Here is a 22,161-nt window from a genome sequence, read left to right as displayed (position 1 = left end):
TTCTACTTCTCTCCATCAGTGACTGATCTTTTCAATTTTATTTGGTACCAAAGTAACACACAATGAAATGTTATGAGTTTCTTCCCTCCTCCCATCACTGCTAATTTAAAAAAAATGAAGTGAACAATTCTAGAGGAACAATGTACATTGCCCCCTCGTTCTGTGGGGGCCCATCACTTCAGAACCCAATGATGATCAGTCGTTAAACATGTCATCATGAAGTCGACGCAAAAAAAGAAAAGTCAAGGCATCTTTCCTTTCTCTGAATAATTTCTTGGGATCAAAAGTAGTCATAAAGAGCTCTCTCCAAAACATCTGCTCCTGTGCATCTTTCTGTTTTAAGCCTTGAACAGACTTGACATACAAAAGGTTCCATCTATTCTGTGTGCATCTTTTCCCTACATCCCCCATTGCTTCCTGTCATTTTCATACGAGAAATGTACAGCAAGGACCTTTCAAAAACCTCCTTCAGATTTTAAAATTTATTTTACCTAGCAATCTGGTGATTTAGCAGAAATAGCTACAATTTTCAATCCTTGGCCTTTCCTTGTCCCTTTACATTCCATCAGATTTCAAAGCATTTTCCAGAACATGGTATTTTCTACACATTGCTAGGTGATCTATTGCTAATGCATTTTAATCAGCTCTTAGACAGGGAATATTCAAGTATATATGTCCTCTTTCTCAAAAGCTTTGAGGTCCAGCCAACTCTAGTCCTTCCTACAGGTTATTGTCACAATTCCCACAAAGTAAGCAGATACTCACCTCTAACCTCAGGACATCATGCTGAAGTTTACGCTGAAACTCTAGGAAGTTCTTGATGGTCAGCTTCCCTTTGAGATCAGCTCCAAAAAAGTAGGTTGTTAGGGCAGAACACAAGCCAGGCTTGAGGGTGTTACCAGTGGTAGAACGATCTCTGTGACGCATACCCATGCTGGTCTGGGAGCGAATGATGCTCTGAACCTAAGAGTTCAGAAAGGGAAACAGCAAATCATTAGAGTAATAGAGGTAACTGGGATGATCCTGGAAAAGTTCTCTTCAGAAAGGAATATTCTTTTTAAAGTTCCTAATTTCCTTGGCAAGTGATGTAGACCAGGGGAGAGACCGCTATCCTCCAAGGAACATCTTATCTCAAGAATTTCAGAAATGTCAATAAAACTTTCCCTCCTGGATTCATGGCTTGTCCTGTTTTCATAGAGAAAAGGAACAGCTCCAGCCAAATGCTTTAAATCTCTAGGTGACCAGGACATTTGTTAGGAATGATAAATGAAGCCAGTGCTTTAGAATTCTCCTAGGAGAACCAATTCAATCATGGAGGGAGCATCTAAGTCAAGCACTTGGAGAGAGGACACAGCCACTTGCAACAATTAATCTTTAACCTAAGCAAGTAATTAAGGGGCTTTTAAATTTTTTATTCTTAGGGGGAAAGTCTGGGATTGCTTTAAACATGATACTCTTGCTTCCTTCAAATGGTAACTCTTCCATCAGACTATCAGATAGGAAATAGAATAATTAACATTGCAAAGGGTCAAAATGATCATGATAAACGGCAGCCATTGTCCTGGATGATAATTTTTACAATGCCAGTCTGAAAAATATCACTTCAGTATTTGTAATGACATGAAAGGGTGGGGAAAGATATGTTTTGTTTTAACTCAATTTAAACAGAGGTAGAAACCATGTATTTGTGGAAGTTTTTTTTTGTCTTTTAATTATCACCAATACTTTATATAGACTCAAAATAATCGACTTATAATGTTGGGAGTTTGACTTGGGTAAAAAAAAGGTTTGTAATGGTGAAAAGACTATAATTAATACTGCAAAGGTCTTAAGACATCACTGACAGGAATGGAAGACAGGAGATAAATGTCTACCCCTCAATTTTCTAGTGCATCCTTTTTTTCCCTTCTAAGATAAACTGTCAACTTAGCTTACAGAAAAGGGAAAAGAACAAGCTTTTTTTTTTTTTTAAATTAAAGCATCTTCAATGTGCCAGGCACTGTGTTAAATGCTTTATAAATATTATTTCATTTGATTTAAATTCTCAGCATTTAAAGCCCTCCACAATCTGGCTGCGACTTAATCTTTCCATATTTATTTCATATGACTTCCTTTTATGCACATTGCATTCTACCCAAATTGGCCTCCCAGCTGTTCTTCCAAGCCAGTATTCCATCCTCCAATTCCATGCCTTCACATGGGTCAGCCCCATGCCTGGAAGTCCCTCCCTCCTCCCTTCTGCTTCTCTGAATCCTTCAGTTCACAGAAGACTCTGTTCAACCCTTACTTCCTCTGGAAAGTAATTATTGAACCTTCTAGTCAATCTTCTCTTACTTTTCAGGTCTTAAACCCAAAAGACTCTGGCTTTCATTGATTAGCCAACAGTAGGTCCCAGGGCAAAAAGAGATCAAAATTACTTATAACATTCGAATACACTTTAAGGTTTACAAAGAGCTATATATGTGATCTTATTTGATCCTCACAAAATCTCTGATATAGATAGTATAAGTATTTTTATTTGTAAAATGACTAGATTGGATTAGAGAATTAAAATTTTAAGATCCCTTCCTGCTCTAAATCCCATTGTCTTCATTTTTCAAATGAGGGACCAAGACTCAGAAAGACAAATAATTTCCCCAAAGTCTCAAAGATAGTAAACCACAAGAATGAGGGCCTGGATCCATATCTCCATCTACAGCTGGTGTTCCTTCTATCACACTATGCTAAATAACACCAAACTGTACTTCAGGCATATAAAGAACTTTAATTCAAATCTAACATTATTATTTTTTACAAATATATATCTTTTCAATTATACAATTCAGTGACTTAAATAATAAAAAAATTTATGTGGATAAAGAAAATTACATATATTTTTTTAAATGAAAGATTTATTCATCTCATAGGGTTTATTTAGACTGCATAAATTAGTTGTCATTACTTAAGCTTACAAGTGATGACAAAAGGGACTGGCAGAGAAGATAATAATAGGTAGTGGGGGAAGGCAGTCAAGGATTAAAATCTATCCATAAAAACTATTAATTGGTAATTATTTAAGTTTTGTGACCTTTAAAGAACATGACCTTTACCCTGTAAAAGAAAATTATTTATGGTTATAAAGAACCTCAAATTAGATTATTTTTGACTTCATTTCCTTAGAGTCTGGACTCAAGACTTGGGAAACCTTTTTGCAGCATCTTTATCTTTCAACAACAGTGATATGGCAGAAAGAATCCTGGATTTGAAGCAGAGGATCTGGTTTCAAATCCCAAATCTGTCAAATCACTACAGGTGCAAAATGCTTAACCCCTCTGTACCTCAATTTCCTCATATATAAAATAGGGATAATAATATCTGTTGTACCTACCTGAAAGGACTATTGTCAGGGCCAAATGATTTAATACATATAAAATATTTTATAATCTATAAAGCACTATGTTGTTGCTTAGTCATGTCTGATTCTGCCTGACCTTATAGAAAGCCCATGAAGTTTCTTTGGCAGAGATACAGGAATGGTCTGTCATTTCCTTCTCCAGGGTACACCCATTTTACAGATGAGGAACTCAGGTGAACAAAGGTGAATTGATTTGCCCAGAGTCACATAGATTGTAAGTGACTGAGGCAATATTTGAACTCACATCTCTCTGACTCCAGACCTGGTGCTCTATTTCCTGGGTCATATGGCTGCCCCATAAAGTACTATATAAATATGTCAATTACAAATAAGCTAATAATAATTCTCAACCTTGAAGAGTATTTAGATGATCCTTTAAAGTGTGATAGCTTCATCATTTTAATTGTTTTCACAAAAAAGATGAAACAGAATTGGATCACTTGGTTCTTTCTCTTGTCTAGTCTCAGCTTAAAAAGCTTGCACCTCTCTTAATGGTCAAATATCCCCAAGGATAGAAGATAGCATCTTTGGAACAAAAGTCAGTTTCTTTTTCTCTTTTACACAATTGGTACTTTTTAGTTTGATAAGACCATAGATGTCTTAACAATGACAATTTGACATGAAGTTTTCTTTATTTTCATATGAATTTATTGTTTCATGATCAGCTTAAAAACTGAGTTGGGAAAATGGCTCCCTGTCACTGACAAAAATCAGATTTATTCTTTTGTTTTATTATAGTTTTTTATTTACAAAACATGCATGGGTAATTAATCAGATTTATTCTAGTCAGTAAATCATAAAGTAGATGATTAATATCTTTTGGCTCTCTGTGTGTGATCAAAGAGATTTAGGGAAAAAAGGATAAAAGATTAATATTAGCTGTGACTTTGCTTTAGACCATATTAACTTTGCAGGTGTCTAATGACAAATGTATGCTATTCCTCATTCATACAGATGATTCCTAAAAGGAATCATCATATACTAAGGAAAAATAAAACTATATCAGAAAAGAAAACAGATTATTTAACTGGGAAATCAAACAAAAATGTTAAGATCTCTTGAAATTCCTAAAAATCTAAAGCAAAACTCTTTGTTTAGATATTTTGGGGTTTTTTTTTTACACCACAATTTCTTGCCAATAATAACTGCCATTTCCTCCCCTCTATCCCACTACAATACCTTTGAAAGGAGTTTAATATTTGAAAACTAACTGCACTTTCAAACTAGTGTGCGAATTTATATTCTATGGGTACAAAGTAAAAAAAGGGACAAATAATAGCCCGATATAAGAGACCTTCAAACACAAAACATTTTATATAGTTACACACTGCTTTTCTTTCTACAAGTTTTTACATGTGTTATTCCAAACCTTTTTGATGTAAAAAAATTAATCTTATTTAGAGTTTTCAATAGGGTATTAAAAGGGTATTTCTCTGAAATTGGTATTCCCTTTTATAGTGATGGGACTTCACTTGAGTTTCAACATTAGCAAAAAGCTGAAGCAATAGTATATGAGTCCTGAAACCAAAAAATCCAGCTAAGGATAAGGTGAGGCCCCCTGGTCCATGAGCCACTGAGGGGTTGGTAATTTGAGAGATTTCTGAGGCTCCCTTTTGGCCTCTCTCTCTCCCTGTCTCTAGGTCTACCACATATTCTCTTGGTACTGCCCAAGCCCAACAGGAGAATTCAGTGCAGTGGAGGTTTTTGACCTCTCTGCCTCTTCACCCTAAACCATGCTGGTTTTAAGCACGGCTCCCCTTGCCTTGATCATCACAGTCGGCTCCCAAAGGGACCCTTTTAGACACAGCCCCTGATTTTTCCCATAACGGAGGCATTCACCTCCCTGATGTGAACCTCTCTTTCAGACTGGGCCACCTCATCCTGAAGGGCAATCTGATACTGCTCAACAAGTCCAAAGTCCAGTCCAATCTCCTCAGCCTAGGAGATTGGACTCCATTATCTGATTGCAACTTAACTTTCTTTCACGTTACTTCCCCCTCCTGCAGGTGGACAAAATGCTGTTCAGCACATCCTCACAGCTTCCCTTAACACCTTTGCCTGTTTACACCCTCCCTATGCTTAAAAGATGAGATGAGATGAGGGACCTCAACACCTCTGTTAATATTAACGTGCCAGAAAGTAGTTCTTCTCTGTCTCTTGTCTCTTCCTCCTCCCCCATAAAGCCTTTCCAGATTTTCCCAGCTACAGATGGCCTTCATCAGACTCCTTGGCACCTACCTGCAAAGAGAATTCTGCTTAACCAGCAGAATATAAGCTCTGGAATACTCTACTAAGCTGGAAAGGATTCATGCAGAGGCCCACCAAGGTACTGCTGACAAAGGGCCAAACTCTGGGAAGTTCAGTGATGACAAGCCTGGTTTTAAGGCAAGAAGTCTTTTGGCCCTAGTAACTTATGAAAGGAAATAACAGATTTTTGGAACTACTAAAGTGTATCTCCACCTGCGTATACACCTTATTGCCCCCACTCGGGAACAAACTTTTGGAAGGCAGGGACGATATCATACTTATCTTTGGATTTCTTTCAGAACCAAGCTTAGTTCATTGTATGTCACTAATGCTTAATAAATACTTAACAAATGGTGAATCAATAAACAATGTGCTGTCTTCCATGAACTGATATTTTTCTTCACTGAGTGGCATATGTTTGGAAAACAGTCAGTCACTTTGATGAATGATCAATAATAATGGTTTCATATACAAAGTCACTGCTGAGGGCACTGCTAGCTTCAAAAGCACACTTTACACTTCTGTAGTTACTTTGTGGAAAGTATTATTTGCAACTTTGGAAATAATTTAGAAGAACAAAACATCATGCTACAAAAGGTAAAAAAGTATAAAATCTGTGTCATTATATCGTTTCCAATTAGGATTGTCAAAGACAAATATTTCAAAATTCCTGCGAGCCTTCTCTAAATTCAGCTCTTTTGTCTGCTACTGCCCTGACATTCAAAGTGCTAATTACTTTATCTTTCAGTGAAAGTACAATGACCTCCTCTTTAATCAGTGTTATGACTCTGGAGGAATCTTATCATTTGACAATTACGTATTTTTCCTTTATGGTTCTAATCTTTGGAAGTTATTTTTTTTCATATGAATTAGCTGAACAAGAAACAGCAACCCAGTCCAGTTAAGAAAGCCATAAGGAGTGCATCTGCACTGGGGAAGACAGGCTGATTTTTCAATGGACTTATCTTTGTTCTTTCCTCTGGAGATTTCTGGATATTTTTTTAAAAAATATTTATTTCCCCCATTTACATGTAAAACAGTTTTTATATTTGTTTTTAAACTTTGAGTTCCTCTGGAGATTTTTAATTAAATGAATGGCTCTAAGTTGTTGATGGGCTGAAGAATTCCTTACAGACATTCAGAATACTCTTCGTTCCAAGAGAATAAAATGATAAAATGATCCCCAATGGGAAGAGTCTACTCTGCTGGAGAGACGGAATTTCTCTATTTCTAGGGCAATGCCGTAAGTCAATCTCTATAGCACGTTTCCCAAAGTAATTGTGAAAGACATAAGACAAAGTCAGGAATGGAATGGGATGCAGTGATCAAAGAATTAAGCTTCAAGAATTTGATGCCCTTGGGATGGGCCTATAAAGAAACTTCTTTAAGTAAAATGGAAGCACTCTAAGAGCAAGAATTAGTCATTGATTTTTTTTTTTTTTTTTGGTATTTACAGCAGAGTACCTAGCACACAGTAGGCACTTCTCCATCTCATCATTTCACAGTTCTCCCTCAAACCTTCCCCCACTCTTCTTGACTTCAAATTTCATCATCCTGAAAGATCACACCAATCCTGAAACTCGTGCCTCTTTCAGTACTCCAAGTTCCTTTGACTGGAAAGGGTAGAGGATGGAGAGTGGAGAGTCCTTTTCCCCCCTTCCCCCTTCCCCTCTCCCCCGGTCCCAGGTCATTCTTTTAAGGAAGGTGAATGAGGCAGAAATCTTTTAATTTCCCACCCAGCTGCATTCCTCTAGACTTCATCATGTCCTGTATGAGGTACCTTCCCAACCTTTCAGCTTATTGTCTTCCCCCACTAGACTGAGAGCTCTTTGAAAGCAGGGACTCTCTTTTGCCATTTTTTATATCCCCACCACTTAGCACAGTGTCTAGCACATAGTAGGCACTTTTTAAAGTTTATTAAAAAATAAACATTTTAAAATGTTTATTGGCCGACTGAATTGTGGAATGGAACTGAAGGCAGAGTGAAGGTAGATAATAGCTAAGGGCTAGAGATCTACAAGTCTCACAAAACCTGTTTGGGTGGTTTAAAATCCTTGTCTCTGTGCTACATATTTTTTTCTGCTTTAAAGATAAAGCTAAGGAGCAGCTTGGTGGCGCAGCAAATAGAGCACCAGCCCTGAAGTCAGGAAGACCTGAGTTCAAATCTGGCTTCAGACACTTAACACGTCCTAACTGTGGGACCTTGGGTCACTTAAAACTTGTCTCTTTTACCCCAAAGTATTTTGGGAAGAATAGAAAAATGCTTCCTTCTGCATAATGCTCCCCCTACTATTTCCCTGCTTTGAAATCTTTCTTGACAGAGACAAGAGCCTCTGGAAAGCAGCCACGGCTCCCAAGGCTATATGAAATTGCTCCTGACTGCTTGAGGTTATAGCGGCTGTACTCCTGGGTCTCCAGGACCAAACTGTGAAAATATAATCATCTCTACTGGATTTCTGAGGAAGCATTATATATAAATCTGCCACAGGAGGGAACCCACAACAGTTAAAGGAAAAGTGTCAGATTTTCCTTCCCCTACAGAAATCCTTTAAGAAAATAATTTAATTTCACAGCTTGAAGCAGAGGAGTTCACATAAGAGAAGAGAAAGGGGAAGTATTAAGAAATGAAGATGACAGTAAATGTGAACTTTTTTGGTGAGCCTGGGTGTAAGAAAGGGGGAGTGAGAATGGAGGGGAAATGCTAGAAATATGGGCCTAGCATACACTTGTCAGCTGCAATATGCTCACCTCACTGTCTCCCATGGCAGAGTGAAAAAAATCAGGAAAAGCAGGAAAAATTGTATGTGACAGCATCTAGCTGGCTCTTTAGGAACTAGAGCTGTTTCCATATGCGATACATGGTCAAAACACATCTGAGGGGAGCCAGAATGAGACTGGCTAGTTAACAATTCAGACTGGGTGTCCTGGAGACATCTCCCACTCAATTTATCTAGGCCAGAGCTCAAAGTTACCCTTCTTCCAAATAAGGCAGCTTCTGATGCAGCCATCACCATTCTTCCAGGCTCCTGGGTGTGCAACTTCTCCATCACTTCAATCTTTTGCCAATCTCTGCTTCTATTTCCCCTCTCCTGCACTCCCACAGACCCAGCCTTAGTCCAGACCCTCTGGATCTATGACCCGAACTATTATTGCATTTTCCTAATGGGAATCCCTGCCTCATCTCCACTCCAGTCCATTCTCTTTCCAATGGTGTCAAAATGATCTTTCTTAAGTAGAGAGGCAGCCATGTGACTTCCTACTCAGCCTACTCCAAATCCTTTCAGAATAAATTATAAACCTTTTTGTTTAGCTTTTAAAGTTTAATAACCTGGCTCCATCCCATCTTTCCAGTTTTATTAGACATTATTCTCCTTCCTTCAGTCTGTGGTTCAGCCAAAATGACCTTCTCTCTGGTCCTCATGCATAATACTTCATCTTCTACCTCCATGCCTTTGCACCTGGAATGAATCTCTGCCTCCCCTCTGCTTCCATGAATTCGTTTCCTTTTTGGAAGATGCAGTTTAAGAACCACTTCCTATACTAACCCTTTCCAATCCTCCCATGTGCCTAGTACTTCTTTCCATAACTACCTTATATTTATTCTGTGCCTATTTATAGCTGATATAAATGTATCCTGGACCTAAATATAAATGTATGCCTTTGGAACAAAAATTCTTGGAGAGTAGAGAATGTTGTATTTTTTGCAACCACATCTCCAATGTCTAGCACAAGTGCCTGCCACAACGTAGGTGCTTAATAATGTTTATGAACTGATTGACTGATGAAAGTGCTGGAATGGAATAACTACTTCAGTAACAAGATTCTTCAGAACGACTTGCCTGTTCAAACTCCTCCATGTCTACTTCTCCATCTCCATTTAAATCAAACATCTTGAAGGCAATTTCAAAATTCCGTTGAGGAGCTGTAGGGAAAGAAATACAGTTAGAAAGCACTGCCTAATGAATCAACTGACTTACTTCAAAAGATGAAGCAGCAAGAACAGACTTAAGAAACTGAATGGATATTTATCAAGGTTCCAGAGCACTACATTACCTTACATCAATAGAGCTGCCTTTCACCAATAATTCATTTAACAACGTGAACTGAATTTTTACTTTAGCTAAGCAAAAATGTTATTCGGAAAATCTGGTTTCTCATTTTCTTTCCTAATATCTTCAGCCCCCAATATAATTTTAGGTAATGTAGTACAATAGAAAAAGTAATGAACTTGGTGTCAGGAGACCTGGGAGCTCAAATCTGGATATGGATAGTTATTTACTGTATTGATTACAGACAAATCACTCAGTTTCTCTGAGTCTCAGTTTTCACATCCATAAAATGGGGATAAATATGATGATTCCTGAATAACATGACAGGGCTGCTTGGGAGGAACTCTTTGTTAATTATAAATCACATATGTTTTAGTATTCATGAAGTTCTCATTAGTTTAATGATGCTTAGGCTATTTCTTGGTTTCCTAAAGATTGTATTGAACTGGACCTGAGATTATTATACCTGGGACACATCACCAGAAAGAAAAATGCTAAAAATCAAAGCCTTGGCTTTATACAGCAGCAGACAATGCAGTCATGTTTGTACTTTGTTCATCTTAGGCTTGTTTAGATGGTCAGAGATCCTATTTGGCATGTTGCTAAGCTATCACCTTAGACTAAATTCACTTTGGGGCGAGACAGGAAGGATTAATGTTAACCAACATTAACATGACTATGGGGAATAAATTTCTCTCCAAAGGACCTCTGTCTTTATAATGCTGGCTAAATGTGAGAATTACTCAGGGAAAAGTTTAAAATCTCTTTTCTCTCTCTCTCCCTTCCTCCCTCTCCTTCTCTCCTTCCCTTCCCCCTCCTCCCCTCCCCTTTCTTCTTCCTCTTTCCTCCCCTTTCCCCCCTCCCTCTTTCCTCCCCCCTGGCAATTAGAGTTAAGTGACTTGCCCAGGGTCACACAGCTAAGAAGCCTTGTGTCTGAGGCCACATTTGAAATCAGCACCTCCTGACTTCAGGGCTGGTGCTCTACCCACTGCACCACCTAGTTGCCCCTAAAGTTTAAAATCAAAATGAAACATGATAGTTGACAATCTTAAGGCATTTCATCTCCACTTAGTGAATACTTAAATCTTTCAGAGTTTTCCAAATGTTTTCCCATTTAGTGCTTGCTCTCATCATATCTAACTTTCAAAGATAGGAAAAAAAGATAGTCAGCTTTCTTATACCCACTCCACTATGTGACCAAAAATGAGAATTTATTCTATTTGTCATGCAAGAGATTTCCTGAAAACTAGAATTCTTTGCTGTCTGATGTTTCTAATAAATATCTGGAATCATCATTTTCTTTGTTCTTCTGAAACATTTATGTTGTCTTTTGAACTATGATGTAACTTAATGTTTCATAAAATTAAACAAGACTCTCAGAGAAATATTATTCTAGTTAAAATTTCAGTTTTCTACAAATTTTAAGAACTCTAAAGCTTTTATTTGTAAACAGTCATGAATATGATCTGTATTGTAGGGTGTGTGTGTGTGTGTGTGTGTGTGTGTGTGTGTAGGGGGCTCTTATTGCTATTGAACATATACAAGTTCCTCTGCTTCTGCTTATTTCGAGAATCTTAAGGATTCCATAAGGCCAGTATTTCCTTGGCTCAGATCACATTTCCAGGTAGTCTATTAGCTGAGGCTTGCCCTGTCTCTCTTCCCTCTCTCCTCTGGATCACTAAACAGAGACTCCTTGAGGATGTAAGTAAGGAAATAATCAATCCATCAAGAGGTATTTATCGTATACCTACTATATTGTAGGCTCCAGTGATATAAAGACCAAAAAAAAAAAAAAAAAAAAAAAGCCTTCTTCCTAAGGAATATAAGCCCTATACAGTCTATTAAAGGAGACAATGTTTGTACAAATATATATTAAAACAAATGTAAATATAAAACTATAAGTTTGTATAAAATAAATACGAGGCACTTAAATGGAAGATAGCTTAAGAGAAGGGACACCAGTATTTGGAGGCAGGAAAGATTTTGTAAAGAAGGTGGTATTTGTATTGCATCTTGAAAGAAATAAGATTTGTAGGTGTTTTTTGGTATATTATTTTAAATGGTTAGTAGTATAAATGAGTTTACTGTGTATGAGATGACTGACCATAATGAAAGCACATTCCAGTTGGTATATCCTTCTAACTTAAAATATAAGGTGAATCAAATCAATAAATATTTATAGAACCTATTTGCTGACGTGCCAGATTCTACAGCGCAAATGGAGGGATCACAGCTTCTTACATTTTGTGCACAGCAGCCTATGAATTTCTTAAAGATAAGGACTGTGTGATTTTTCATCTTTTTATCTCTAGGGCCTAGACCAAGGCCTTATGCATTGTGGGTGCTTAATAAGCATGGAAGTGAATTGCTAAACAAACTGTATAAATAGTATCTGCTGCAACAATTTAGAAAAGAGAAATTATTTTGTGTTGAGGAGGTTAGAGAAGGAAGTCCTGAACATTTAAAAAAAAAACAAAACCCAAACAAACATTATTATTGTTAAGAATCTATGATTTATGGGGCAGCTAGATGGCACAGTGGGGATCTGGAGTTGGGAAGTTCAAGTCCAGCCTTAGACACTTACTAGTTATGTGACCCTGGGCAAAGTATTTAATTCCAACTTTCCCCTCCCTCAAGAAAAATCCCTATGATTTACAAAGCTAATTAAACTGTTCTTCTTCCCTCAGTTTTCTCTTACAAAGATCAATAAATAAGCACTTTAAAAAAGTATTTATTTATTTACATTTTTAAAAATTAAAGCTTTTTTCTATACAAAACATATGCATGGGTAATTTTTCAACAATGAATCTTGCAAAAACTTCTGTCTGTTTCAACTTTTCCCCTCCTTCTTCCCCACCCCCTTGCCTAGATGGCAGGTAGTCCCATAGATGTTAAATATGTTAAAGTATATTAAACAAGAACTTATTAAGCATCTATTATGTACACTAGGTATAAAAACAAAAGTAACATAAGCCTTTCCTCAAGAAACTTACATTCTATAGAAGGGAAAACATATATGTAACACATAAAATATGAAGAAAATACAAAGAAAATGCAAAGTAATATTGTGAAGAGATGAGGCCTTCAGAGTGGGAGGATCAGAAAAACTCTTATTTAGGTCATGCTCTTTCAGCTGAGCATTCTAGGAAGGAAGTGAGCACTTGGTACATTGCAAGAGGGCTATGCAAAGGCATGGTGGTGGGAGATGATATGCTATGTGTAAGAAATAGCAAGAAGGCCAGTCAGGTCACAATGAAAGATGCATGATGGAGAGTGATTTGTGATATGCCTAGAAAGGCAGACTGGGCTTTAAATGCCAAAGGAGTCTGGATAATCTTCAAGAGTATCTTAAGCAGGGGAGTAACAAGGTCAGTCCTGTTTTGGGGAAACATTTCTGTCCCTTTGTGGAGGATGGACTGGAAAGGGGAGAGTGAAGGGATGGGAAGACCAACTAAGAGGAGATTGCAATAGATGTTTGGAATACAAATGGAATCCACTTTTACCTCTTCTCTGTGACTTGCCAAATTTCCTCTGGTCTCTCTTCTCCTCCTCAAAGCCCTTTACCATTCTGTATGGCCCTCTTCTTCTATTCAGTTATTAAATTCTAAATTGTATTACAATATTTGATAAATATAAAAGCCAAAAGAAGAAAGAATTTCAAGAAGGGTGAAGTTGTCAAAGAAAAATGCTATAAATTAAGACAACTCTGAGATACCACTACATACCTCTCAGATTGGCTAAGATATCAGGAAAAGATAATGATGAATGTTAGAAAGGATGTGGGGAAAACTAGGACATTAATACATTGTTGGTGGAGTTGTGAACTGATTCAACCATTCTGGAGAGCAATTTGGAAGTATACTCAAAAAGTTATCAAACTGTGCATACCCTTTGATCCAGCAGTGTTTCCACTGGGCTTATATCCCAAAAAGATCTTAAAGGAGGGAAAAGGACCTGTATGTGTAAAAATGTCTTTTTGTAGTGACAAGGAACTGGAAACTGAATGGATGCCCATCAGCTGGAGAATGGCTGAATAAATTGTGGTATATGAATGTAATGGAATACTATTGTTCTATAAGAAACGATCAGCAGGATGATTTCAGAAAGACCTGGAGATTTACATGAACTGATATTGAGTGAAATGAGCAGAACCAGGAAATCATTGTACACAAGACTATATAATCATCAATTCTGATGGACGTGGCTCTCTTCAACGATGAGATGATTCAGGCCAGCTCCAGTGGTCTTCTGATGAAGAAAGCCATATGCACCCAGAGAGAGGACTGTGGGGACTGAGTGTAGATTACAACATAGCATGTTTACTCTTTTTATTGTTTGCTTGCATTTTGTTTTCTTTCTCATTTTTTTCCCTTTTTGATCCGATTTTTCTTGTGCAGCATAATTGTGAAAATATGTATAGAAGAATTGCACATGTTTAACATATATTGGCTTACTTGTCATCTAGGGGAAAGATGGTGGAGAAAGGAAGGAAAAAACTTGGAACACAAGGTTTTGAAAGGGTGAATGTTGAAAATTATCTATGCATATGTTTTTTTTTTATTTTTAAATTTAAATTTTATTTTATTTAATAATAACTTTGTATTGACAGAATCTGCATATGTTTTGAAAATAAAAAGTTTTAATAAAAAAAGATAAATGCTGTCAAGTGCAATGGTTGTGGGGGGGAAAAGCAATGGGACCTGGCAAATAAAAGGGGAGAAGATAAACAGATTATGGGAATTTAGGAAAATGAGAAAAATGAAGATAATGGTTGTAGATTACTTATTTTATAAGTTGGAACTAAAAGGAAAAAAAAGTAACATGGTTCAATTCCCCACTAGGAATCAAGATACTTGGGCTCCAGTCTTAACCCTACTATTAGTTGTATGAGCGTAGGCAAGTCATAATATATCTTTGGGCCTTCCAGATTTAAAATTCTAAAAAAAATCAAATTACTAAGGACCCATTATGTGTTAGACCCTCTGCAAGGTGCTGGCTACATAAAATCAAAAGCAAGACAGGTCCTGCCCTCAAAGGGCTTCTTTTCTATTGGGGGAATATGCAATCATGGAGAAGTAAATATAAGATACACACCAAATACATAAGGTTGTTTGTATATATGGAGGGAAGGAACAAGGAGGTCAAAAAGATGCAAGCAGGGAAGGCAAGCATGGGGAATAGACTTCACCAAGAAGGGAGAAGAGCTCAGAAATGGGGAGAGCTGGGCCTGATGGCTGTCTTCTCAGTTAAGTGGGAAGTGAGATAATCTGCTGAGAGGAAAAGGGCAAAAAAAAAAAAAAAAAAAAAAAAAACCAGAATAAGGGGAGGAAAGCTGAAGAATGGATGTTTTGAGGAAGAAGTAAAAAAAGTGATAAGAGATAAAGAGCGTAGCTAAATAGCAGGGACGGCCGCACCAAAATGAGGACGCAAACATTTCTAAAAGTCATGAAAGTGGTTTCATGACTGAATGAAAATTCCTTCTTATCAGCAACAGAGAAAGACTGTGTATAGTCTCTGCTGAAAGTTCCAGTCCCATCAAAATTTATATCATTAATCGAGCCACTCAGTTAAAACTTTACTTTCTAAGGGCAGAGCCAGATTTATTTCCCCAAAAGTAGCCTCCAGGCTGTTTGATGGTTCATCACTCTGCCTCTCTGAGCACACCCTTGCCCAGAGATCACTTGGTGTTTCCTTCTGTGGGGCTGGACGGTACTTTTCATTCAAGCATCATGTGCCGATGGCTCTAGGGGCTGAATTTTCAAACCCTGGTCTCACATGAGACCATAAAATAAGTTGGCGCATTGCATTACAAACTCTCACATAAGTCCTGCCAGCCTGAACTGGAGAAGCTTCCCTGGGGAATAAACAGCCAGTTCTTCCTACCTAGTCAATCTTCATCTGCTAAGCCTGTCAGCAAAGCATTCTAAAAAAACGAGGTTTGCTTCAAGTATAATGACACACTGTCTGGGAATACAGTGACAGGCAATACTCCTGTAATTTTTCTCTCCCTCCTTAAATGGATGCTTAAAAATCATTTGCCAAATACAGTTCTCTAAAGCTCAAGGTGTACCTGGAGACAGATAAACCTACTTGTCTGGCGATTCACACACAACCTACTTTCAAGGGAAGAAAAATGTATTAGTAGAGGACAGAGGGAGCATCCCTGTGAAGAAGAAATGAGCTCTACTACATACACTGAGCTCCCTTTCCTTCATTCACCAGTTCTCCATTGACAATTATAAAAAAAAAAAAAAAATCCAATTCATAATGGCTCCCCAGACTAAATCGGGTGGTTACTAGACACTACAACTGTAATTGAGATAGCAGTGGATGCCTGCTAACTAGATTGCATCATTCTTTCTTATTACAAAATGGTTTCATAATGTTTTGATTTTACTCTAAGAATCATTAGCAAATCAAGCAGGTTACTGGCACCAATAATTAACAGGCATTCCTTTTGTAGCTTATAGAATACAAAGCAAAAATTAACACACCATGTAGGAAGAAGACTTCACTAAATGGTTTCTGTCCAATCAGGGCATATCTTCAGACACATCATTTCACAACTGAAAATGAGCTCAGCCTCAGGTCTCTAAAGTGACCCCTCAAACATTCCTGGACACTAGCTCACACTGTCCCGTTCTAACTTTAACATGCATGTGCAGGGAGCTGCGGTGGTGTCTGATATTCAGTGAAGGGTCAGGAGACTGGATCTTGGCCAAACTCCTAGTGGAGTGCTTCAAGTGACTCCCTTAGCTTCTTTGGGCCTCAGTTTCCTCATCCGTCATATTGGTCAGATAGGTTCTCCTGGCTCTCAATTCTAAAATCTCATGGTGTTCTAATTTCAGCACTCCCAGTACCAGAAGGCTAGCTATCCCAGTACCTGATGCTGCTGCTTGACCTTTGGCAATACCACAAAAAACCCCACAATTTCCTGCCATCCCAAATCTTTTCCTCTCCCATTTCTTCCGCTTGAGCAGCTCTTACTGAAACTCAGTTCCCCATCAGGCCAGTCTCTGCCCACCCTTTCCAAGACTGGCTGTACCTTTACTCATTCTCCTCAGCTCACCAGATGAGGCTGAAAAGTTGGGATCATTAATGCTCCCTACTGTCATTCATTCCCAGATTCTTCCCCTTCCTCCATCAATCAGTAACGTCTTCTACCTAATCAAAAACCTGGTAGCTGTTGTCACTTTCTTTTCTTTTTCCATGAGCTCAGTATGTGATTCATAATTTTCTATCCTTTATACTCTGCCTTTATACTAGGTAGGGAACTTCAACATACATATTAATTGCTCCTCAAACACTCTAACCACTCAGTTCTTCAACCTGCTCACTTCCCATGAACTACTCCTCCATTCTACTTCATATCCTCAATCATGCTGTCATCCACAAAGGTACCACTGGCATCTTCAATAATTCCAGAACCCCCTTATTCAACCACAATCTTCACTTACTCCTTTGCCTTTCCTTTTGCTCTGTCTATACCATGACCTATACAACCCCTTAAACCCCATGCCCAAGTTCTCCTCACAACACAGAAAGCTAAGGCAAGATTTGCTCTGGCCTTTCATTTTCTTGGCCTGAAGTATCTGACTTGGCAATAATATCTACTATTAATTCTGGCCCATGTAATATCACTGAGGATGAGGAAGTTTGTGGAACTTTATTTTTGTCTCTGGCAAAAGTTTATCCTTGAAACCCAAGACTCAGACTAATAAGTAGAAAAATTAAAAGAGATTGCTGGGTTTTGGAAAGCCCCTCTAATAAAGATAAGTAAAGATCAATATAATCATTTTTTTAACAGCGGAAGCATTTTCATATAGCCTATTCCTTATATCAAATTTAAGATTTGCATACACCATAATGTAAAAATGTCTATATATGCTATGTATGTAGAAAAAGAATAAACAGGAGAGCATTAGTTTTTTTTTACCACTAGGCAATTCCCTATGCTCAAAACAGAGTTAATGCATTATTTTTTTTAGGGGGGGTGTGGTAGCAAAGAAAAAGAAACAAAGTAGATACTCACTAATTGTTGGAAAGGTTAAACAAAATGGAGTATACAAATCTAATTGTGGTACTATAAAGAATGAACATGAATACAGAGAAATAGAGGGAAATCTATGATATGCAAAAAAAGCAGAACCATGAAATAATATACTTTGATTTATACTTTGATAATATAAATGAAAAGAATGACAACAAAACCATATAAATTAAATACTGTGAAATTATAACAACAAATTTGGTCCTAAAGAAAGATTTGAGAAGGTCTCTCTCTCCTGTATCCACTTCTTTTTCCAAATAGGAAGATGATGGGTATAGAATACTATATTGAACAAGGATTGGCACATTATAATCCATAGGCTGAACCTGACCCTCTGTTAAGAATTTAAAAATACATTTTGATTCATATTTAATGTGTCTTTCAGCATTTTAATTATCCTCATTATCCTTCTTCCTGCCCGTACTCCTCCCAGAGGTCCATCCCAATATGACAAAGTTTTTTTAGAAAAAAATAAAAAATCAGCACAACTGTCCAACACACTGAAAAGGTCCCAAAACATGTGTAATGTGTAACACCCATAGACCTCTCACCTCCACAAAAATACCCACAGATTAGGATATCTTCTCATAACTCTTTATTCGAGTCCACTTTTTCATTACAATTTTGTTGCATTTACTTCTGATTTTTTCAGTGTGCTGCTCTTTTCATTTACTGTTGTTAAATGAATATTATTTTCTTGGCTCTCCTTATTTCATTCTGCATCAAATCAAAGAGATCCTCCTGGGTTTATCAGTACTCATCACACATAATTTCCTACAACACATTAATATTCTATTGCATTCATGTATTATAATTTATTAACTATCTATTTAATCCTCAATGTTTAGCTATCACAAAAAGTACTGCTATAAACATTTTGGAATATTGGGAGACTTGCTTCTAATCTATGGCTTCCTTGGAGCACATGTCTAGGAATGGAGCTTCTTATTCAAAGGACATAGATAGCTTATCACTTTATTCGCATTATTCCAAATTGCTTTCCAAAATGGTTGTACCATTTTGCAATTCCACCATGTCATTTATACAACTTCTCTAACATTGACTGTCACCATTTTTTGGTTATTTTTGTCAGTTGGCAGGATGTGAAGTGAAATTTCAGGCCTGCTTTCATTTACATTTTCCTTATTATTAGTGACTTAAGAACATTTGTCCACAGGGTTGTGAATACTCTTTTGAGAACTGCTTGTTCACGCCCTTATTTACTGGGGAATGGCCAAAGTTTCATATATACTTATTAATTATTTATGTAGCTTGAATACCAAACTCTTATTAGAGAAATGTGGTACAGCTTTTTTCCCCATTCAACCATTTCCCTTCTTATCCTAGATGCATTAATTTTATTTGTGTTTTTAAGTACATTTTTGGATAAAATGTATTTTAAAATATAAAAACCATTCTTAGGCTTATAGGATATACAAAAACATGTGATGGGCTGGATTTAGACCCTGCAGACTATAGTATGACAGTATCATTTTTTTGATACATTTATTAGTTAAGCTAAACTTTGGGAAGGAAAAAGAATACATTGGTAAATGCAGGAGAGGCAAAATTTAAAGATTGAAGATATTAATAAAATTTTGATGAATAATGAATGACTTTTTTGATGAATGTTCTATATGTTAAGCTGCTATGTGCAACAATTAAGCTACACTATAAACTTGTGTAATGGAAGTAAAAGCAAGAAAATAGTAAATCTGACTGCAATCCAATGACCATGGCCCTTTACTCTCCCTTGCACAAGATAATCCTTTTCTTAACTCTAAGCATTTTCAGTGACTGTTCTTCAGGCCTAGACTGTCTTTCCTCTACATTTTTTCTCTCTACCTCCTGGCTCCTTTAATTCTCAGCAAAAATCCCACCTTCTGCTAGAAACCTTTCTTAATCTTGGTGTCTTTTCTCTGGGATTATTTCCAATTTACCTTGTATATATCTTAAATGTATACAATTGTTTGGCTGTTGTTTCTGCCATTAAATTGAGAGCTCCCTGAAGTCAGGGACCCTGGTTTTTTTTTTTTTTTTGTTTGTTTGTTTGTTTGTTTGTTTCATTGTATCCCCAGGACTTAGTACAATGCCTGGTATATGGTAAGTGCTTAATAAGTGCTTGTTGATTTGACATATATACTACACATGCTATATGCTATTTTCCACATAATGAGCTATTTGAATTTTGAATTAATGTCAGAGTAATGACATTTTCCCCCTTTAAAAAAAAGCAAACACTAAATAAAATGGTCATTTCCATATACATAACAAAACAGGAAAAAGATTTGTCCATGAAACTGCAGATCTCTATTATGTATAGTTTTCTTTTTAAATATATCAATTACTTCAACTTGTAGCCTTTAAAACTGTCTTATGTGTACTTCTTGGTGGTCTTCCTTCCATTCTCTGCATTTTTCAAAAAGATGCTTCAAAGACCCTCTTTTTCTTTTTTTTTTTCCCAATGCTATCCATATCCTTTAGACTTCCATCATCACACAATACAAATTGAGGGAGGCAGAAGGGACAGGAATAATAAAACCCAAACTCTTGTAACAAGCATTAAAAAAACCAATAAAAATCGCTGGTTCTGAAAATGTTTCTTAGTTTACTTAAGAAAATGAAGATGCAAAATATCTGTCAAGAGGTAGGAAGCAAACTTCTCTTAGAAATGAGGTTAGTTACTACATTATCTATCAGTTTTCCAGACTTTTTTCAACACTAGTTTTCTTTTCTGGCGTCTTTCTTAGAATCTGGCTGCTCTTTCTTTCTTTTTTTTTTTTTCCCTTTTTTATTTAGGCAACTTGTATATGTTAAGTGTCTGAGGCCTGATTCTCCTGACTTCAGGGCCAGTACTCTATTCACTGTGCCATCTAGCTGCCCAATTGTGTCCTTTTTAGCATGGACTGCACCTATATTCATTACTCCAAAACTCAGTGGTTGAAGTGAGAGAGTTGTTATATTCCCTATTCCCTACTGCCTCACTCACTCTGGGTTCTTTCCATAACATCATCATCCAGGAATCTTTTCTCCTTTGAGTTTCACTTAATTCATACATACTATGGTAGCTGCCATCTCTCCCTTAATCCTTTGTTTAAAATGAGTTAATTGTTTCTCAAACTCCTACCTTCATACTAGGAGAATTGAACATCCATGTTGAGCTTCTTAATCATCCTAACTAGGACTTCCAGTGCCAAGTAGGTGGAGTAAGGAAGAAACCCTCTGAAGCCTTCATCAAATCCCCTCCAAACAATTGGAAAACTGCCTCAGAATAGATGTAGGAGTAGGGGCAGGAGGAGAAGTAACAGGAGCAATAGCAGGAGGCTGCAACAAGACTCCAATTGTAGGACAATCTACCAGCATGGGCTCGCCCTCCTGCAATGCAGCAGACTCCTGGACAAGTAAGCAGCCTGCTCAACTCAGCAAAGTCCCACCTCAACAACCCCATCACCTCCACAAGCCACTGGCAAGACCTGGACCCTACTGCTGACGAGTAATGAAGCCACATCTTCTGACCCTGAACCTGGGAGCAACCTAGCACTAGGGCCCTACTCTAGGGGCAGACCAGCAACAAGATCCCTCCCTCCAGGATCAACAACAGCAAAAGAAAGGCCCCACTCCTAGGGCAGCTCAGCAGCTAAAACTCAAACCCAAGAAAGGCTGACAAAGAGGCCCCTCACTTAGTACTAGCCAGAAGGAAAGCCTACCCTCCAGAGAAAGCACAGGGCTAAGCCCTGAAGCCTAGTGAAAGGCAGAAGGAAGATCCAGAGCCTCCACACAAAAAGTTTGGGATGGTGCAGGACCAGAGAAAAATTCTCGCATAAAAGCACCATAGCAAAAATGGCAGGAAAAAATGAGCCGAAAATCAAAAAAAGGGTTTAACTATAAAACATTACAATGGTGACAGGAAGCTTAAGGCATAAACTTAAAGATGATAATAGATATAATAATTATATATATTATAATATATATAATATAATTAATTATATATATAATATAATTAAGTATAATAATAATAAATGATGATAATAAATGGCTATGTGTGAAGCCTCAAAGAATAATGCAATTTGGCTTCAGGCTCCAAAAAAATTCCCAGAAATGCTTAAAAGGAATTTTAAAAGTCAATCAGAGAAGGTGAAGAAAAATTAAGAAAAGAAATGGGAGTAATTCAAGAGAATCATGAAAAGAGAGTCAATAGGATAGGATAAGGCATACAAAAATTTACTAAGGAAAGTTAACAACCTAAAAAATACAAGTGGCCAAATGGAAAAGAGAAAGTACAAAAACTTACTGAAGAAAAGAATTCTTTTTCTTTTCTTTTCCCTCCTTTCTTCCCTCCCTCTTTTCCTCCCTCCTTCCGTCCCTCCCTGCTTCCCTCTCTTCCTTCCTTCCTTCCTTCCTTCCTTCCTTCCTTCCTTCCT

At 37.3% G+C, this 22,161-nt stretch overlaps 1 protein-coding gene across 1 annotated transcript in view; it reads right to left on the bottom strand.

The window, feature by feature from the left end:
* MICU1 (mitochondrial calcium uptake 1) overlaps positions 1 to 22,161 on the bottom strand; it is a 234,430-nt gene that overhangs the window by 96,750 nt on the left and 115,519 nt on the right. The window contains exons 7-8 of the mRNA XM_051982176.1: positions 9,481 to 9,563; positions 766 to 963 (exon numbers count right to left, since the gene is read on the bottom strand). Of these exons, the coding sequence (XP_051838136.1) occupies positions 766 to 963; positions 9,481 to 9,563 (281 nt within the window). The remainder of the gene's footprint in view (positions 1 to 765; positions 964 to 9,480; positions 9,564 to 22,161) is intronic.

Source organism: Antechinus flavipes, chromosome 2, assembly GCF_016432865.1.
Source record: "Antechinus flavipes isolate AdamAnt ecotype Samford, QLD, Australia chromosome 2, AdamAnt_v2, whole genome shotgun sequence".
Lineage (NCBI taxonomy): Eukaryota > Metazoa > Chordata > Mammalia > Dasyuromorphia > Dasyuridae > Antechinus > Antechinus flavipes.
Note: the sequence above shows the minus strand (reverse complement) of the source record. Positions and strands in the feature narration are given on the sequence as shown.